Consider the following 19,612-nt stretch of genomic DNA (forward strand, 5'->3'; position numbering starts at 1 on the left):
AAAAAATTATTTAAAAGTATAAACGATCCAATGGCATTACTGCACCAATTGAATCATAAGTACCTGTTCGCTTGCAATACACTAGCTTGTTTTCCTGTAGTGTAAACCATCGCCTATTCCATGTCTTGAAAGCATTGGAAGTTCGCTTGAAAAGATACCCCTCCATCCTTGGGGGCTTTACTCCATCTTTGGTAGGTGGCTGAACATAATCAGCACTTGTCACATGTGTATGCCGATTTTCCATTTCTTTTTCCAACTTACAACTCTGTTTTCGCATGGTAACAACCTATGAAGGAAGCTCACTACAGTTAATAGTTCCAGGATAAAAATCTTAATTTGTAGTGTAATGGAAAGGTTGAGACAGACAAGCAAAAATGCAAAAACATCCATTTAAATGCAACAAAACAGTTTGGTGAAGATGTTTCCTCCTCATCGATTCTAGCTCAATCTGACAGGATGTATAAATTACGACAGCATTAGTTTACACTACGAAGATCAAAGCTCAGTCTTAACACAGTTTATTTCCTCAAATGAGACTACTACAGGAGGAATAATTAGTCACTCAAGCTGTTGCATCACTTTTTACCTTCACCTTTCAATGTGTGGTTCTTATGATGTGACTGGTGGCTGTAGCAGTGTCTGCGGTGACAGGTGAGCTGCATGTCATGAAGATACACTGCTCTGAGAGCAGCCCAGCTGCAGCTGCAGCTTACAGTATACTGGTGTCACCGAACCAGTTGCTGACAATGTCAGCTACAGAAGTGTCATTTACATTTTTAGATGATGAAAAAGTAGTATAAATAGGGTTAAGTGTAGATGTATTTTTAATGTAGCCAGTGTTGTATGTAAAGATGAAAATGTGAAACACAATGCTTGAAAGAAGCCTGGAAAATTTTTCCGCAAATCAACGATTCCATTCAGTCTATTTGTGTGATTTATTACCAATATTTGCTACAGTTAAACCAAACTTTCTATGTACTCATACGTAACTATCCTAATGGGTACCAGTAACCTGATTATTCTTACAGACTGCTGTCCCTGCAGGGCTGTTGAAATGGTTCATGCATGAACCTTCCACACAGAAACCTTTTGCATTGGCAAAAATGCCACCCCTAACAAGTGGTGTACTATGTTTAGATAGTGGTAGCTCAGTTTGTTCTATGTCACAACACGGTTTGTTGCTGCTCCCCAGAAAAGCATCCCAAAGTAGAGGGCACAGGCAACAAGCTACAACATTAAATCCACTGCTGTATCAGGATTTACAGCAACTAGCACATTTAAAAAATTGCAAAATATCTGACTTAATAATGTAAAGTCTTTTTCACACACTCTACAAAGACTGCAGAAATGGCAATTAAAAATTGCTTTCTTGTCGCTGAGGCAGTTGGCCGAGAAAAGGGTTTCATTACATTCGCATTCAATCGAAATGCTTCACCACCAAGAAGAAGTGGTTAAACATCAGCAGCACTGGATAGTTGGCAAGGATGTAAGGACAGAATGCCACTTCTAAAATATTGCCCTATATTGATCTTGTCAAGAATTCCTTTGTCACCTTCAGTTCCACAGGAGCCAACATCATCAGCAACATGAACCCGTAGTTAGCATCAACGATAGCAAGGAACACAATGGAGAGAGAGAGAGAGAGAGAGAGAGAAAAGAATCATAGAACAGGGAACTATTATGAGCAGGGGAAAGATTTCTACACATTTTCCACTGATAGCTCCAACACAATTTGGGAAATTCCATTTACATTTAAGTTCCTTGGACTTCGACATCAACAAATCCACTGATGAAGGTGGCTGAGGGGGAGAGGGAGGGCGGGGGGGGCGGGCGGCACTAATTTCTTAAATACTAACAGCATGCTTTGAACTACTCTGTCAATGTAACACTATTATATTCTGAATTCAAATGCCAATTATCTAAATAACTCTCCTGTTGCCTTGCAAATAAAAACAAAATTAAATTAAATTTCAGAAAATAAGATTGAGAACCACATGGGTATAGATAGTTAAACGTAACTGCACCATCCAATTTAGAATAGGATGTGATATAATAATTCGCCAGTAGTTAATGCTGACACATTACAGGTGAAGATTTTAAGAGAAGATGGAGGAACATAAACAATACCCCTAAATAAAAAAAAGAGAGATGAAGAAGAAGAAGAAGAAGAAGAAGAAGAAGCAACTGGATCTTCAATCCGCATGTGCACCTCAGTCTTAGTTTCATTTTGTTTTTAATTTCTTGGCAACAGGAGAGTCATTTAGACCATTAGGATTTGAATTCAGAATATAGCAGAATTACAACAGCAGAATATTACAAAGCATGCTGTCAGTACTTCAAATGAAATTAGTGTTTGCAGCCACCTTCATCAGAGGATCTGAAGATGAAGTCCAAGGAATCTGAATGTAAATGGTATTTCCCAAACTGTGTTCAAGTCAGGGGAAGAAATGGCCCCTAGTTGACATGCTGACATTTCTTGGAAAAGTGGACCACAAGACAGAGCAAGTCACTGTTCACCACTGTCTCTATCCTTAACTTTCACTCTTATCGATGATCTTGTATGTAACTTCATTAAGAATTAAATTGTTAATTTCATTTTACTTCACAGAAGTATCTCAAACATTCAGTATTCCGATGTCAGTACTCTTGAAGATGGTGGTGACAAGAACATTGCAGTGGAGCTTCCCTCAACAGAGAATGAGGATAAAGTTGTTCATTCTCTTCCATCAACTAGTAGAAGGCAGAAATGGATGATTAATTTTACAACTTTTGGAGACTAGGCAAATCAAGAGAGAAAATATTATTAAGAACTTTAGACCAATGCCTGAGGACATGTCAATTTATTTTTCGGAATCACAAGAATGTCTGTTAAAAAGTTGACACCCGACTTTATCACAGAAGAAGAAATGATGCCGCTGTAGATGGTTTTTGATCTGCGAAATTGTAACTAACAATTAACATGTTTGGCACCCCAAATATTAATAATGACAGATATTTATCAGCAACAAATTTGGATTTTACTGGCAATCATGTAACTGAACATAACTGATTATTTATAACCTGATAGGGTAACGAATTTCAGTTCATTATTTTCCCCCCCCATGAACCATGGACCTTGCCATTGGTGGGGACTCTTGCGTGCCTCAGCGATACAGATGGCCGTACCGTAAGTGCAACCACAACGGAGGGGTATCTGTTGAGAGGCCAGACAAACATGTGGTTCCTGAAGAGGGGCAGCAGCCTTTTCAGTAGTTGCAGGGGCAACAGTCTGGATGATTGACTGATCTGGCCTTGTAACACTAACCAAAACGGCCTTGCTGTGCTGGTACTGCGAACGGCTGAAAGCAAGGGGAAACTACAGCCGTAATTTTTCCCGAGGACATGCAGCTTTACTGTATGATTAAATGATGATGGCGTCCTCTTGGGTAAAATATTCCGGAGGTAAAATAGTCCCCCATTCGGATCTCCGGGCGGGGACTACTCAAGAGGACGTCGTTATCAGGAGAAAGAAAACTGGCGTTCTACGGATCGGAGCGTGGAATGTCAGATCCCTTAATCGGGCAGGTAGGTTAGAAAATTTAAAAAGGGAAATGGATAGGTTAAAGTTAGATATAGTGGGAATTAGTGAAGTTCGGTGGCAGGAGGAACAAGACTTTTGGTCAGGTGATTACAAGGTTATAAATACAAAATCAAATAGGGGTAATGCAGGAGTAGGTTTAATAATGAATAAAAAAATAGGAGTGCGGGTTAGCTACTACAAACAGCATAGTGAACGCATTATTGTGGCCAAGATAGACACAAAGCCCATGCCTACTACAGTAGTACAAGTTTATATGCCAACTAGCTCTGCAGATGATGAAGAAATTGATGAAATGTATGACGAGATAAAAGAAATTATTCAGGTAGTGAAGGGAGATGAAAATTTAATAGTCATGGGTGACTGGAATTCGTCAGTAGGAAAAGGGAGAGCAGGAAACATAGTAGGTGAATATGGATTGGGGGGAAGAAATGAAAGAGGAAGCCGCCTTGTAGAATTTTGCACAGAGCATAACTTAATCATAGCTAACACTTGGTTCAAGAATCATAAAAGAAGGTTGTATACCTGGAAGAATCCTGGAGATACTAAAAGGTATCAGATAGATTATATAATGGTAAGAGAGAGATTTAGGAACCAGGTTTTAAATTGTAAGACATTTCCAGGGGCAGATGTGGATTCTGACCACAATCTATTGGTTATGAATTGCAGATTGAAACTGAAGAAACTGCAAAAAGGTGGGAATTTAAGGAGATGGGACCTGGATAAACTGAAAGAACCAGAGGTTGTAGAGAGTTTCAGGGAGAGCATAAGGGAACAATTGACAGGAATGGGGGAAAGAAATACAGTAGAAGAAGAATGGGTAGCTCTGAGGGATGAAGTAGTGAAGGCAGCAGAGGATCAAGTAGGTAAAAATACGAGGGCTAATAGAAATCCTTGGGTAACAGAAGAAATATTGAATTTAATTGATGAAAGGAGAAAATATAAAAATGCAATAAATGAAGCAGGCAAAAAGGAATACAAACGTATCAAAAATGAGATCGACAGGCAGTGCAAAAAGGCTAAGCAGGGATGGCTAGAGGACAAATGTAAGGATGTAGAGGCTTGTCTCACTAGGGGTAAGATAGATATTGCCTACAGGAAAATTAAAGAGACCTTTGGAGAGAAGAGAACCACTTGTATGAATATCAAGAGCTCAGATGGCAACCCAGTTCTAAGCAAAGAAGGGAAGGCAGAAAGGTGGAAGGAGTATATAGAGGGCGATGTACTTGAAGACAATATTATGGAAATGGAAGAGGATGTAGATGAAGATGAAATGGGAGATACGATACTGCGTGAAGAGTTTGACAGAGCACTGAAAGACCTGAGTCGAAACAAGGCCCCGGGAGTAGACAACATTCCATTGCAACTACTGACGGCCTTGGGAGAGCCAGTCCTGACAAAACTCTACCATCTGGTGAGCAAGATGTATGAGACAGGCGAAATACCCACAGACTTCAAGAAGAATATAATAATTCCAATCCCAAAGAAAGCAGGTGTTGACAGATGTGAAAATTATACCGAACTATCAGTTTAATAAGTCACAGCTGCAAAATACTAACGCGAATTCTTTACAGACGAATGAAAAAACTGGTAGAAGCGGATCTCGGGGAAGATCAGTTTGGATTCCGTAGAAATGTTGGAACACGTGAGGCAATACTAACCTTACGACTTATCTTAGAAGAAAGATTAAGAAAAGGCAAACCTACGTTTCTAGCATTTGTAGACTTAGAGAAAGCTTTTGACAACGTTAACTGGAATACTCTCTTTCAAATTCTGAAGTTGACAGGGGTACAATACAGGGAGCGAAAGGCTATTTACAATTTGTACAGAAACCAGATGGCAGTTATAAGAGTCGAGGGGCATGAAAGGGAAGCAGTGGTTGGGAAAGGAATGAGACAGGGTTGTAGTCTCTCCCCGATGTTATTCAATCTGTATATTGAGCAAGCAGTAAAGGAAACAAAAGAAAAATTCGGAGTAGGTATTAAAATTCATGGAGAAGAAGTAAAAACTTTGAGGTTCGCCGATGACATTTTAATTCTGTCAGAGACAGCAAAGGACTTGGAAGAGCAGTTGAACGGAATGGACAGTGTCTTGAAAGGAGGATATAAGATGACAATCAACAAAAGCAAAACGAGGATAATGGAATGTAGTCAAATTAAATCGGGTGATGCTGAGGGGATTAGATTAGGAAATGAGACACTTAAAGTAGTAAAGGAGTTTTGCTATTTAGGGAGTAAAATAACTGATGATGGTCGAAGTAGAGAGGATATAAAATGTAGACTGGCAATGGCAAGGAAATCGTTTCTGAAGAAGAGAAACTTGTTAACATTGAGTATAGATTTAAGTGTCAGGAAGTCGTTTCTGAAAGTATTTGTATGGAGTGTAGCCATGTATGGAAGTGAAACATGGACGATAACCAGTTTGGACAAGAAGAGAATAGAAGCTTTCGAAATGTGGTGGTACAGAAGAATGCTGAAGATAAGGTGGGTAGATCACGTAACTAATGAGGAGGTATTGAATAGGATTGGGGAGAAGAGAAGTTTGTGGCACAACTTGACTAGAAGAAGGGATCGGTTGGTAGGACATGTTTTGAGGCATCAAGGGATCACAAATTTAGCATTGGAGGGCAGCGTGGAGGGTAAAAATCGTAGAGGGAGACCAAGAGATGAATACACTAAGCAGATTCAGAAGGATGTAGGTTGCAGTAGGTACTGGGAGATGAAGAAGCTTGCACAGGATAGAGTAGCATGGAGAGCTTCATCAAACCAGTCTCAGGACTGAAGACCACAACAACAACAACAACATTAATGGTTTTTCATTGTTCCACAACAAAACAAATGCTAAATAAATCACTGTAGCCTTCAAAGTATTTTGATTCTTCTTACCTTAGTCTTGTGGTTAATTTGTAGTCAGATGTAACTGTATTTGATGAACTCTCCTTGAGATCATCTTTGATCAGATCTAGCAGCAGTTAAACAGGACAGTATTTATGTAAAGGGGTTTTTTTTTTTTAAATTACCACTACCAGTCACAAACGTTGTCAACTACTGTATTACTTATTTATTTAGTGACATGTTTCGAGGTAAACATCTTCAGGCTAAATGACATTACAAAAACAACTTTAAAATAAGGCCATATGGATATTACATAATCTTTTCATAAATGTTGTGGTCATCCTGTGGAAGAAAAAAAAAAACTTAGTAAGGGGCGCTGTCAAAGTGACAGCACCCCTTACTAAGTTTTTTTTCTTCCACAGGATGACCACAACATTTATGAAAAGACTATGTAATATCAATATGGCCTTATTTTAAAGTTGTTTTTGTAATGCCATTTCGCCTGAAGATGAGGTTTACCTCAAAACATGTCCTAAATAAATAAGTAATACAGTAGTTGACAAAGTTTGTGACTGTAGCGATTATTAAAAAAAAAAACTTTACATATTTCTTGAGACAGTCATGGTAGAAAAATAGTCAAAAAGGGCAGTATTTAACCTGAAGAGCTGGTGGAACTTTTTGTCATTCTTCAATAAATGAACAGTGATACTGTAAGTGTTGTAAAGAAATCATCTTCAAGCATTGCCCTAGAGATGTATGTGTTTTAATTTTAACATTATGTAACTGTTGAAGTAGAATGTTTTCATCATTTTCTTCCAGCAGTAAGTACAACAATAATCTGTGATTGCTCATTTCGAGAAGTATGCATCTACTTTCACTAAATGCTCAAGGCTGAAGCTGAGTGTAACAATGAGTAACTTGTCACTCGCCCGTGGTGCACTCCTGCAGCGCAGTCTGCATCAGCACGCCAAAATAAAACACTTTCAACTTCTATTTTCTTAATACTGCAGTGAGATAGGCCTAACTTCCAGCCTAAAAAACGGTTTTAAAAATGCTTGCTACATTTAGTATGCAGCAATATATCACCTAAAATGGACTAAACATAAAGTAGCCAGCAACTATATTTTTACTGAAAACCCTATGAACATTATGTGCTATTTTTACTTAATGTCCGACTATCACAACAACTGTGACCAATATCAAGAAAAGACACTTCATCAGCAGGCTATGGTGTACAGTATTTCCTACACCAAGTCAAAAACTCATTTTTCTGATGTACTGTTACCAGCTGGAAGCCACTGCCACTTCACAGAACATGCTGGTTCCTGCTTCTGCAGTGAATGGCAGTCACACTTTAATGGCCACAGTGGCCAGCTGTGACCAAGGAATGGCACCTTTACTTTTATTTCTTTAACATTTCATAAATCACCACTTGCCAAACAACACATGTTAATACAATCAAGCATGTCTGCTTTGTAATGGAGTTTCATATGCAGAAGCATATTATAGCAATGTATTAATAGCAGATGAGAGAAGTGTTAAGTCACATATTTTGAGGACATAATGTAATTTGCAATAACACTGGAACAAATAGAAATTGAAGTTGGCTTACTTTGTGCTTTTAATCATACCCTAAATTTGGATGGAGCATGGTAGTTTTAGTTTCAATAAAAATCAAATTAATTTCTCAGATTTATTTTCATCTTTAAATCACAAATGAGTCAGCCAGTGTTCCTGTAAAAATATTTAATACCTCACTTTTCAGGAAAACATGCAAAACAGTATCAGATATCTTACGAGAACCATTAGCAAATAAATTACGAAATGTTGTATTTAATGTGTGATTTTTTTTTCTGAAAAAGGATAGTGGCTACTCACCATGTAGTGGAGATGCTTGAGTCACAGATAGGCACAACAAAAAGACTGTCACAAAATGTGCTTTCGGCCAACAAGGCCTTTGTTTAAAATAAACAACAGACACACACTTGACCAAAAGTCTGTGACCAAGCCCAGGTAGTCTGGCCTCAGCTGGCAGAAAGGCCTTTTTGGCCAAAAGCGCATTTTCTGACAGCCTTTTTTGTTGTGTCTATCTGCAACTCAGCGTCTCTGCTATAATATTATTACATTCCATCTTGGATTTTCCACTTTTTTCCCTTCTTATTTACACACTATGAGGAATTCATGTACCCCAAGAACAACATTTTTCATTCTCAAATGAGAACCAAACACTGATTCAAATAATATTTTCATCATTTACAGTACTACGCTGATTGGCATTACATCTACACTCCACAAACCAACTTATCATATTTGCCACTGTCACACTCCCCCTTTTCCCTTTCCTGTTCCACCCATTCCAGTTGTGAATGGTGCATTAATGATAAACCTTTGTGTGACATCTGATCTTGTCTCCACAGTAATTTTGCAGAATGTATGTGGGGCAAAGCAATAAATGGTTACTCTTATAAGAAGGCATACTCTCAGAATTTTACTGGTAAACCATATTGTGATGAACGATGCCTTTCTTGTAGCACCTACTACTGCAGTTGGGTGAGCATCTTCATCATGCTTTCACACTTACTTAATGAATCTGTGATGAAATGCACTGCTCTTCTTTGGATCTTTTCTATTTCACCTGTCAATGCAAAAAGGTCCCAGACTAATAAGCAATGCCTTAGTATTGGGGGAGTGAATGTTTTGTAAGCTGCCTTCTTCATGGGTGGACAGTACTTCTCATAGATTATTCTAATGAAATGCTGTCTGGCAGCTCCCCTTAACATTAGTTTTATGGCATCATCCAAATTTAAAGTGCTCCATACATGTAGTCCCTGATATTTAATGGATGTGAATGCTTCCATTGATGTTTGGCCACCACTTAATCATACAATAATGGGTCCTCCCACCTATTTATGTACGATACATTACAGTGTTTGTGTTGTATCCCTGCATCAAGCACTAATTCTCTACAGGTCTTCCCGTATTTTGCTACAATTTCCTATTGTTGCTAAATTTTCTATATGCAACAGCATCATACGTGAACAGCCTCATTGAACAGTAATGGTCCTTTAACAATTTCTTGGAGTACACCCAGGGTTACTTTTATGTCTGCAGACTTCTCTCTGTTAAGCATATCATGTTGTTGTATATATGGTTCACGGGCGAGACGTCGGATGTCATAGTGAAAACTCCACAATATTTCGTCAGCGCAACTGGCCGACATCTTCAGGTGCGACGAACACACTGCTAAGGCAGGACCAGGGCTCCCCATTTATGCCAGTTTTAGGCAGGAAGTGCACATGCGTGGAGGCGCCAAATTCGATGGCCAATAGCGACGATATCAACTGATAGTTGGAAGGACAGTAACGCCACCTACAGGATGAAGAACCAAATACTTCGGCGCACGCGCGGAGGCTGCCGCCGCTGCTCTGCGCTGCCATCGGCAGCCCCAGCGACCTCTGTCAGAAGCCGCAAGCAGTACTGCGCGTCCACGTAGGCGCCTTGATTATCCTCCCGTTGTCAACAGAATATTTATGTTGCTGGCGAATCGTCGTCCGTCTTATGACCAAAAGTATTCCTCTCTGCTCGAAGCGACTTCAATATGGCCAGTGCTGGATCCCATGCTGAACTAAGCTGAAAGCCCGTGTCTCTGTTTACAAGATTCGTCGAGCTACGTATTTCCACTGCTTCCTTAATAACACTGTCCCAGTACGAACTCGTCGATGCGAGAATTTTTGTATGTAGGTAATTCATAGAATGGCCTGTACTGAGACAATGCTCGGCCACTGCAGACTTTTCTGGTTGCTCCAGACGAGTGTAGCGTCGGTGTTCAGTGCATCTCTCTTCTACAGTGCGACAAGTTTGTCCGATGTACGACATGATGCAGCTACAAGGAATCTCGTAAACACCAGGTCTTCTTAGGCCACGGCTGTCCTTAGATGAGCCCAAGAGAGCTCTGAGTTTTGCCGGCGGATGAAAAACACATTTAACTTTATGCCTCTTCAATAGTCTTCTTATTTTTGAAGAGACACCGCCGATGTATGGCAAGATGACCATTCCCCTTTGTTCTTCGCCTTCTTCCACTTCCTCACGTTGGGTAACCCGCTTTGGTTGTAAGGCACGGCGAATCTCCCGTTCGGAGTATCCATTTTGTTGGAAACTGGTACGCAGATGGAGTAGCTCATTGGATAAGCTGTCTGAGTCTGATATGGCTCGTGCTCTGTGGACCAACGTCCTCAGTACGCCACTTCGTTGCGAAGGATGGTGACAGCTGGTGGCCTGTAAGTATAAGTCCGTATGTGTTGGTTTACGGTACACTGAGTGACCTAACGTGCCATCTTCTTTTCTCCGTACCAACACGTCCAGGAATGGAAGTTCGCCGTTTTTCTCCATCTCCATCGTGAACTTGATGTTGGGATGAAGCGAGTTAAGATGCCCAATGTTTTTCTTGGGCATCTTAACTCGCTTCATCCCAACATCAAGTTCACGATGGAGATGGAGAAAAACGGCGAACTTCCATTCCTGGACGTGTTGGTACGGAGAAAAGAAGATGGCACGTTAGGTCACTCAGTGTACCGTAAACCAACACATACGGACTTATACTTACAGGCCACCAGCTGTCACCATCCTTCGCAACGAAGTGGCGTACTGAGGACGTTGGTCCACAGAGCACGAGCCATATCAGACTCAGACAGCTTATCCAATGAGCTACTCCATCTGCGTACCATTTTCCAACAATATGGATACTCCGAACGGGAGATTCGCCGTGCCTTACAACCAAAGCGGGTTACCCAACGTGAGGAAGTGGAAGGAGGCGAAGAACAAAGGGGAATGGTCATCTTGCCATACATCGGCGGTGTCTCTTCAAAAATAGGAAGACTATTGAAGAGGCATAAAGTTAAATGTGTTTTTCGTCCACCGGCAAAACTCAGAGCTCTCTTGGGCTCATCTAAGGACAGCCTTGGCCTAAGAAGACCCGGTGTTTACGAGATTCCTTGTAGCTGCGGCATGTCGTACATCGGACAAACTTGTCGCACTGTAGAAGAGAGATGCACTGAACACCGACGCTACACTCGTCTGGAGCAACCAGAAAAGTCTGCAGTGGCCGAGCATTGTCTCAGTACAGGCCATTCTATGAATTACCTACATACAAAAATTCTCGCATCGACGAGTTCGTACTGGGACAGTGTTATTAAGGAAGCAGTGGAAATACGTAGCTCGACGAATCTTGTAAACAGAGACACGGGCTTTCAGCTTAGTTCAGCATGGGATCCAGCACTGGCCATATTGAAGTCGCTTCGAGCAGAGAGGAATACTTTTGGTCATAAGATGGACGACGATTCGCCAGCAACATAAATATTCTGTTGACAACGGGAGGATAATCAAGGCGCCTACGTGGACGCGCAGTACTGCTTGCGGCTTCCGACAGAGGTCGCTGGGGCTGCCGATGGCAGCGCAGAGCAGCGGCGGCAGCCTCCGCGCGTGCGCCGAAGTATTTGGTTCTTCATCCTGTAGGTGGCGTTACTGTCCTTCCAGCTATCAGTTGATATCGTCGCTATTGGCCATCGAATTTGGCGCCTCCACGCATGTGCACTTCCTGCCTAAAACTGGCATAAATGGGGAGCCCTGGTCCTGCCTTAGCAGTGTGTTCGTCGCACCTGAAGATGTCGGCCAGTTGCGCTGACGAAATATTGTGGAGTTTTCACTATGACATCCGACGTCTCGCCCGTGAACCATATATACAACATGTCCGTCGGGAAAGCCTCAAGCAACACATATCATGTTGTGTTCTATTCCAAAGAAATTTTAATCCAGTCACAAAGGTGGCCTTTTATTCATTAGACATGTATTTTGTTCATAATGCAACGATGTTGAATTGTACCGTAAGCCTTCAGGAAGTCAAGGAACACAACATCAACCTGGGTGCCAGTATCTACTGCTTTCAGGGTCTTGTGAAGAAACAGAGCAAGATGGGTTTAACTCTATTGTTATTAGTGGAATCTGTATTTATTCTAACAGACGTGATTTCTGATGCCCAGGAAAGTCATAACAAGCAAGCATAAACTTGTTTATCAATTCTTCAGCAGAATGACACAGCCATTCTTGAAAACGGGAAGGACCTGAACATCTTTCCAATATTTTGGAATGCTTTGTTCATCTAGTAACCTATGGTAGATGGCTAAAGAAGAGTTGCAATTTAATTTAACTACTGTATGTAGAATGGTATAGGTATCCCAGCAAACCCAATCACACGAATACCAAGGGCACTGAAGAAATCAGAGAAATTCTTTGCAGAAATCTCTCAGATTGATAATCATGGGACACATCCTAGTGATTCTATGGTAACAAATACAACACAGTTTACCTCTTCTGCAAGCTTCTTGAAGAATGGTTCCAAATCCTGGCAGAGATCAGACCCTTGATGAAAATATGTACTGCAGGCATGCATATATGAAAGTAACTGAAAAATAAAGATAAAATATTATTCATTATTCATCAATTTACTAAGAAATACAAAACAAGCACAATCATAATATACATACCGTCCCTAAAACCTCATGCCTCTTTCTGGTCTGCAGAAGACTTAAGCTATGCACATAATCAAGGGCTGTGTGGCGAAAACATGATCGAGTTGCACTAAGCAAGTTCTGCGTTTCCTCTGCTTCCTGGGGCTTATTACGTGGGGCTTGAGAATTTCTAGACAGTGCTGTGTCTAAGTCAACTGATATTTTCTCAAAGTAATGTCGTGATTCCTTCACACTTTTGATGTCCCTGTAAAACAAGTAACATTAACAACACACAAGATTATTATTTTTCAATATTGAAGTGCACACACACACACACACACACCAGTAGTCCAACCATGTCACAAAACATAAGAAAAACCAGCTGGTTAACAGTGTATAAGAAAATTGGTAAGTTAGTCATTATTAAATGCATACAAACTGTTTTGCATTAATGTTAACACACTATGGATGTGCCACAGAACCAGACCATTTCCACCACACATGTATCTACCAAAACCAGGAAAGTAACTTTATGATAACACTTTCAATCAAAATGCGGTATACTGAAATTCAACAACAGAATTCATTTACCTATATTTGGAGGGTCAAGTAAGCTCTAAAATAAGGAAAAAATACAAACGAAATATCTGTACGTATTTAGAAATTACCTATCTGATGAATAAGCTAATGTAAAATACGAGAACTGGATATGATCCACTGTATTATCAAGTCACTCATTTTTAATACAAGCTATACAAACATACAGCAATACAATTAAATGCAAAACATTATTAAATAAGAAACGAAAACCAGAGCATTTTACCCATTTTCCAGCCTTCCAGTCATCTGCAGCTGATGAGTCACTGATGTAGGGCTGGATGAGGAACTAAAGGAAGAAAAATTTGAGATAGGCCTTCTCCATATCAAAAAATCCATGTACAACATATTGTTTGCACAGGATAGCCTGTTTTATAACCACCCCCAACACTTTTAAACCAAAAAGGAAAACAAATAAGGACGTCTGATTCTAAATGGCAAGCACAGCAAATCTTGCTCCTGAATCCCAGACATGTCACACACGTCTAGGAAGAACAACACTAGAATAGTAGCTATAGTAGTGTAGTGCAGCATTAAAAAAAATAGCAACTCTTATTGTGAATTTCAACACACAACACATACTTACTTTATAATCAGTTAGAGTGGCAACAGTGGTAATGAAGATTTGGTCTACGTATTGAGAAAGGATTGTTGTACCTGAACCCTTTAAAGCTAAAGTTGTGACTATTATCAACAGCTATCAACCCAACGTTAGAGATAGCCAATACAATGTGATATCAACACTAATACCAGCAAAACATTTTACTTAAATGTATCAGGTTTTGCAAGTGTATTACAGCCTGGTGTTCTGCCGCACAGTATGCAAACAATGACATACATGGTATATTTTCACCACATACAAGTCACATCTGTGTTGCTAATTTTGAATTCAACAAGCTTCTGCAGTAGCACTAGAAAGAAGTATCAACCATGGAAGTGGCCAATTTTAGATCTAACATTAACTTATGTGTTCCAGAAACTGGCATATAATACTACCTCCCCACCCCCAATATAGTGATCAATGGTGAACTTCAGCACGTTGTATTTGTCTTGATGGAATTCAATGCAAAAGAAGAGGAATCCTTGGTGAGTGTAACTAGCAACCCCACAGAGATGGCTAGCAATTTCATAAGCCTATCAAGTTTCAAACAGCCTACCTATCTGAAATCAACAGGAACCACGGAAGGTGCATGTATTGCCTTGTTGCACAGCCTCACAACTTTAAAAGACAATGCTACAACTTTTTTAGAAGCACATCTCTATTAACCTTTAACATAGAAGTATTCCACTTCCTTACTCAGTTTATGACTTTTCAGTCATAAACTTGAAAGTGGTAAGCTGATTAAGAAAATGGAATACTTATGTGTTAAAGTATACTGTGAGGCCTATCTTCCACAAAGCAGTTGTCAATTCTCCTCATATCATTAATTAAGCACACTGGATAAAAGAATTAGCCATCCCATGAGGCAAGACACTAATATGGTTGTTTGACTTGGGGAAGAGGACCATACAGTGAGGTCATTGGTCCCCTGATCTAGGACAGCAGAGATCGAGGGAGGAACACCACTAACAGCACAGCCCAGTCAAGGGGAAGAGATAAAATGCAAATAAAGAGGGAAAAGGAAAATCAGGGCAGCAGGAAGAGGAAAGAACAGGAGGAGTGCGGGTGGAAATGGGGAGACCACGGATGTGCCAGAAATGCTAAAGGCAGTGGGGTACCTGTCTTGATGCCCACACCATACCACCATTATCATGATACAATAGGAGCAACACCAGGGGAAGAAGATACAAGAAAAGGGGAAACAAGACAGCACAACAGACCAAACAAAATGTACACAAAATGCAGGGAGAACCTGGCCGGTGTGGAGGTAACGTCAGGGCCTCCATAACCAATGCCTATGTTAATGGAGGAACTCAAATTCCAGAGGAAAATTCAAGGACTTATACCTGAGAGCTAACCCACAATTGAGTGAAAAGTGATTTCATGTAAAGCTGCAAATCTGTCCCTGGAGAGGTGAGGGAGTATGAGGGTGGGTAGGTGGCTGCCCCACCCCAGCCAGACGATCAGTAAGTTCATTACCTGGGATCCTACATGGCCAGGAACCCAAACGAAATCAACCCAACAATCAGCATCACCACAGCTACATGATCGACGTTGTCTGGGATGGAGTGGCAAGAAAAGTTCCAAGCAATAGCCCGAAGGCCACTCGTTCAGTCCATACATAGCAAAACTGAGGTGAGTGAAGACTGTTCAACAAAGCAGATGGCCCAACAGATGGCCATCAATTCTGCAATACCCTACATGCAGCAGACAAGTGATTGTGTTCTGTGCCAACAGGAGATGTGAAGGCATATCCCACTTGATTGGTGGATTTAGAGCCATCAGTGTAAAAAACAATGGCATCCTGAAACTCTCATAAGAATGTTCAGAACAAACAACAGAACACCATTGGAGTGACAGGGTTGGTGCAAAAGGCACCGGTAGATAAACAGATATCACAATGGTGAACTGGGTTCAAGACCAGCAGCATGGAAGGGCCAGCTGATCCATAAACCTGACAACTATAGTCCAGATGAGACAGAACTAATGGCCTGTGAAAGGCAGAGAAGGTCTAACTGTCCATGCCCCATGAAGTATGGGCAAGGAAGCGAAGGACATTGAGTTTATGGCAACAGCCGACCTTCAGAAGACGGATATGGGGCAACCAAGTAAGCTTGTTGTCAAAAAGAAGACCCAAGAAAAGCGTAACTGGGGGGACCATGGTCAGGTGTTGGGCATCAAGATACAGCTCCAGATCAAGATGGGCTGTAGTATGGCGACAGAAATGCACCACTTTTGACTTAAGGGGAGAGAATTTAAAACCATAGGGAGACTGTCCACATGGAAGTGGGCCAGATGGCACCCTGAAGCTGTCGTTCTGCATAGGCCATCGAGTGGGAGCTAGCTCAATTACAGAAATCATCCACATACAGAGCAGGAGTGACCAATGGTCTGGCAGGGGCCCCAAGCCCATTAACAGCGATGAGAAAAAAAAAGAACAATTTAATATGGAGCCCTGTGGAGCACCATTCTCCTGGGTCTGTGGAGAGCAGAGAACAGTGCCAACCTGAACTCTGAACAACTGGTGGGACAGGAACTGGTGAATAAAAATAGGGACAGGGCCCACAAAGACCCCACTCATGAGTGTAAGGAGGACATGATGGCACCAAGCTGTGTCGTAGGCCTTACGGAGATCGAAGAAAACTGTGATAAGATGGCAGCGCTGAGAAAAGGCCTGCCGAAATGTGGTTTACAATTTAAGCAGATGACTATCGGAGTTGTGCTTCTCGAAAGCCATACTGGTAATGAGATAAAAGGTCCAGAAACTGAAGGACCCAACTGAGTAGACAGCCCACTATCCGTTCTAGTAACTTGCAGGGGACATTGGTCAGGTGGACAGGTAACCATCAATGGACGACAGATTCCTGCCAGGCTAAATGACAGGAACCACTATACTGTCTCTCCATTGAGAGGGGAAAATGCCTTGAAGCCAAATACAGTTAGCCACCTGGAGGAGATTCAATTGTTGTAGATGGCTGAGGTGTTAAAGCAATTGGTTATGGATGGAATCAGGGCCAAGAGCTGAATTGTGGGAAGAAAAGGCTCCCATTCAGCAAAAGGTTTACTGTAGGACTCTGTCTGACTAGGGATAAAACATAAGTGTGAAGCTTCAGCCCACTGTTTCCTCAAGAGGAATGCAGCTGGATAGGAGACTGCCACTGATGCTGTCACAAAATGGGTCATGAGGTGTTCAGCGAGAACTGATGGACTTGCACAAAGGCCACCTGGAAGGGCAAGGCCTGGAATGGAAGACTGCTGCTGACAACCTTGGAGGGTGTGGAGTGTAGTCCACACCTGTAATGAGGGGAAAGAAGATCCTGGAGAGGAGACAAAGAGTTCCCAATATGGTGAATGCGGCCTGTCTAGCGGGGAATGGCAAGACAAGCAGTGCCAGTTATCTTAGCAGACAGATAATGGATGATTTCATCAATACAACCTTACAAAGAAAGTAGAAACATGATCTGGGAGGGGTGTAGAGGCCAATCACCATGGTAGAAAGCCCAGTGGGGTAACCTGGTCATTGGGAGGTAGGAAGATAATGAGAGAATCAACAGGAAATGGTCATTATCACAGAGATTACTGTGTGGCAACCAATGTAAGGAAGAAAGAACAGGGGTAAGAGAGCGGAAAATCAACGGCAGATTTAAGGCGGCAAGGTTGTGATCCACAAGAAACTGGTTAATGAGGAACCCCCAACAAGACGAAAAACTACTGCCCCACAAAGGGTGGTGGGCATTAAAATCTCCATAAAGGAAAAAGGGAGAGGGGGGAGTTGACAAAGGAGGGAAGTTAGGGCAGCAGACATAGATGGCCTGGAGGAGGGAGATAGAGATTGCACACTGCGACAGCAGAGTCCAAGTGGACCTTGATGGCAACTGCTTCCAATTGGGTACAAAGTGTGGTCCATGTACTAGCAATATTTATATGGACTAATGTGCAGACGCCACCAGAAGTCCCCAAAGGGCCGATCTGGTTCCGACTAAGCACGGAACACAAGAAGGGTCGGTGAGCGAGCATGAATAAAATGACACTCCTGCAGAATGACGCAAGCTGCTGAATAAAACGCAATAAGGGATTTAAAGTCTGGGAGGTGGTGGTAGTGTCTATTACAGTTCCACTAAATAAGCACGAAGGGGATATCCAAATGGGAGGCAAACGGGCTAGTGCCAATCACACAAATGGGTCACCATCCACCACCAACAAGGGTGGGTTGACATCCATAAATAAGAGGTCACACTCAGGTTGTGTGCGGGTAGATGGCACCTCCAGGGCCTTGTCTGTAGACTTATGTTTCTTCGTCTTCTCTTTCACAGGTTGAGGATGGCAGGCCACAGAGGGAGTGCAGGTTTCTCCAAGATCTGGAACTGAAAGATGGCGGGTGACCTTGGTGCACACAGACTGTGTGTCCCATGGCTGAGTTGTGGTAACAGGCTTCTGGCCTGAGATGTGCCAGGGGGAGGCATCCTGGGAGAAAACCCCATCACTGGTGGGCACTAAGGAAGGTGGACATTTCTGTGGCTGGGCAGGGGCACCCGGAGGGGAGGGTATCAGGACTGGACTGGGGGGATGGGGGAGAGGAAAGGAGGACTGAACTGGGGTAAGGAAGAGGGACGGGTTGGAAAGCACATAACAGAGGGAAAAGTGTAAGTCACTGACACAAGATGAAGTCAGTCAAATTTATGATGAGTCTCCGTGTAAGATACTTTTAATAAGGTGAACAAAATGAACACCCCATGATTTCAAATTGTCCACAATTCATCAGTTTGAAGGATGAGATCCCTATGAAAAATGACACCTGGAACATATTCAAAAACTTTTGAGGTGTAACAGACACGGGAACGTCACCAAGATGATCAGAAGACGAAGAGCTGCAGATTGGTTGGCAGAAGATGTTTTGATGAAACCGACCACATCTTGCTGAGAGACTCCACTTCGCAAAACCTGTCTTTGATATTTGCCACAAAAGATAACAGCTTTGTGGCCATGAATGCGTCCCTATCAGTTCCAGCACAGATCAGGTATCGCGGAAACAATTTTACACCAAAAAAGAGCACCTGGCCCACCTCCCAGTGTGTAGCCAGAGAAGGGAAGGCCACAGAGTCATAACAAGCCAAAGTGATGGCTGTAGATGTAAGGCCAGATTTCTCGAGCTTCAGGCCTGATACCACCCACTCTAATGAGGGGCTCTCCCCATGGTCACCACCCAAACATAGTAAGTGCTGTCTGGAACACCAGCAGTTTCCAGGAGTTCCGATACGCTGGAATGATAAGCAACCACTCTTAGGCATTCATGGGGATGTAACAGCTCAGGTATCAGAAATGGGATCCATGTGCTGTCAATGGCTCTGTCACATGGGTACATAATAGCCCCACCACACAGACTGGCTACACGTGCTTGTCACTCAGCAGGGAGGGGGGTGGGGCTATGGCAGGGAAGGAAGGGGGAGAGGAACCCACGCTGTAGACACTAGGGATGGATTTCATCCCCAAATGGCTCACA

At 42.1% G+C, this 19,612-nt stretch overlaps 1 protein-coding gene across 4 annotated transcripts in view; it reads right to left on the reverse strand.

Moving 5' to 3' along the window:
* Positions 1 to 19,612, reverse strand: part of LOC126251844 (arf-GAP with coiled-coil, ANK repeat and PH domain-containing protein 2) — a 148,231-nt gene that overhangs the window by 83,036 nt on the left and 45,583 nt on the right. For 3 of the 4 annotated variants that reach the window (XM_049952516.1, XM_049952517.1, XM_049952519.1), the window contains exons 5-8: positions 13,738 to 13,800; positions 12,951 to 13,179; positions 12,773 to 12,868; positions 64 to 286 (exon numbers count right to left, since the gene is read on the reverse strand). In XM_049952516.1, coding sequence (XP_049808473.1) covers positions 64 to 286; positions 12,773 to 12,868; positions 12,951 to 13,179; positions 13,738 to 13,800 — 611 coding nt within the window. The remainder of the gene's footprint in view (positions 1 to 63; positions 287 to 12,772; positions 12,869 to 12,950; positions 13,180 to 13,737; positions 13,801 to 19,612) is intronic. The other variant, XM_049952518.1, reaches the window with a different exon arrangement.

The sequence above is a fragment of the Schistocerca nitens genome, chromosome 4 (assembly GCF_023898315.1).
Source record: "Schistocerca nitens isolate TAMUIC-IGC-003100 chromosome 4, iqSchNite1.1, whole genome shotgun sequence".
Classification (NCBI taxonomy): Eukaryota; Metazoa; Arthropoda; class Insecta; order Orthoptera; family Acrididae; genus Schistocerca; species Schistocerca nitens.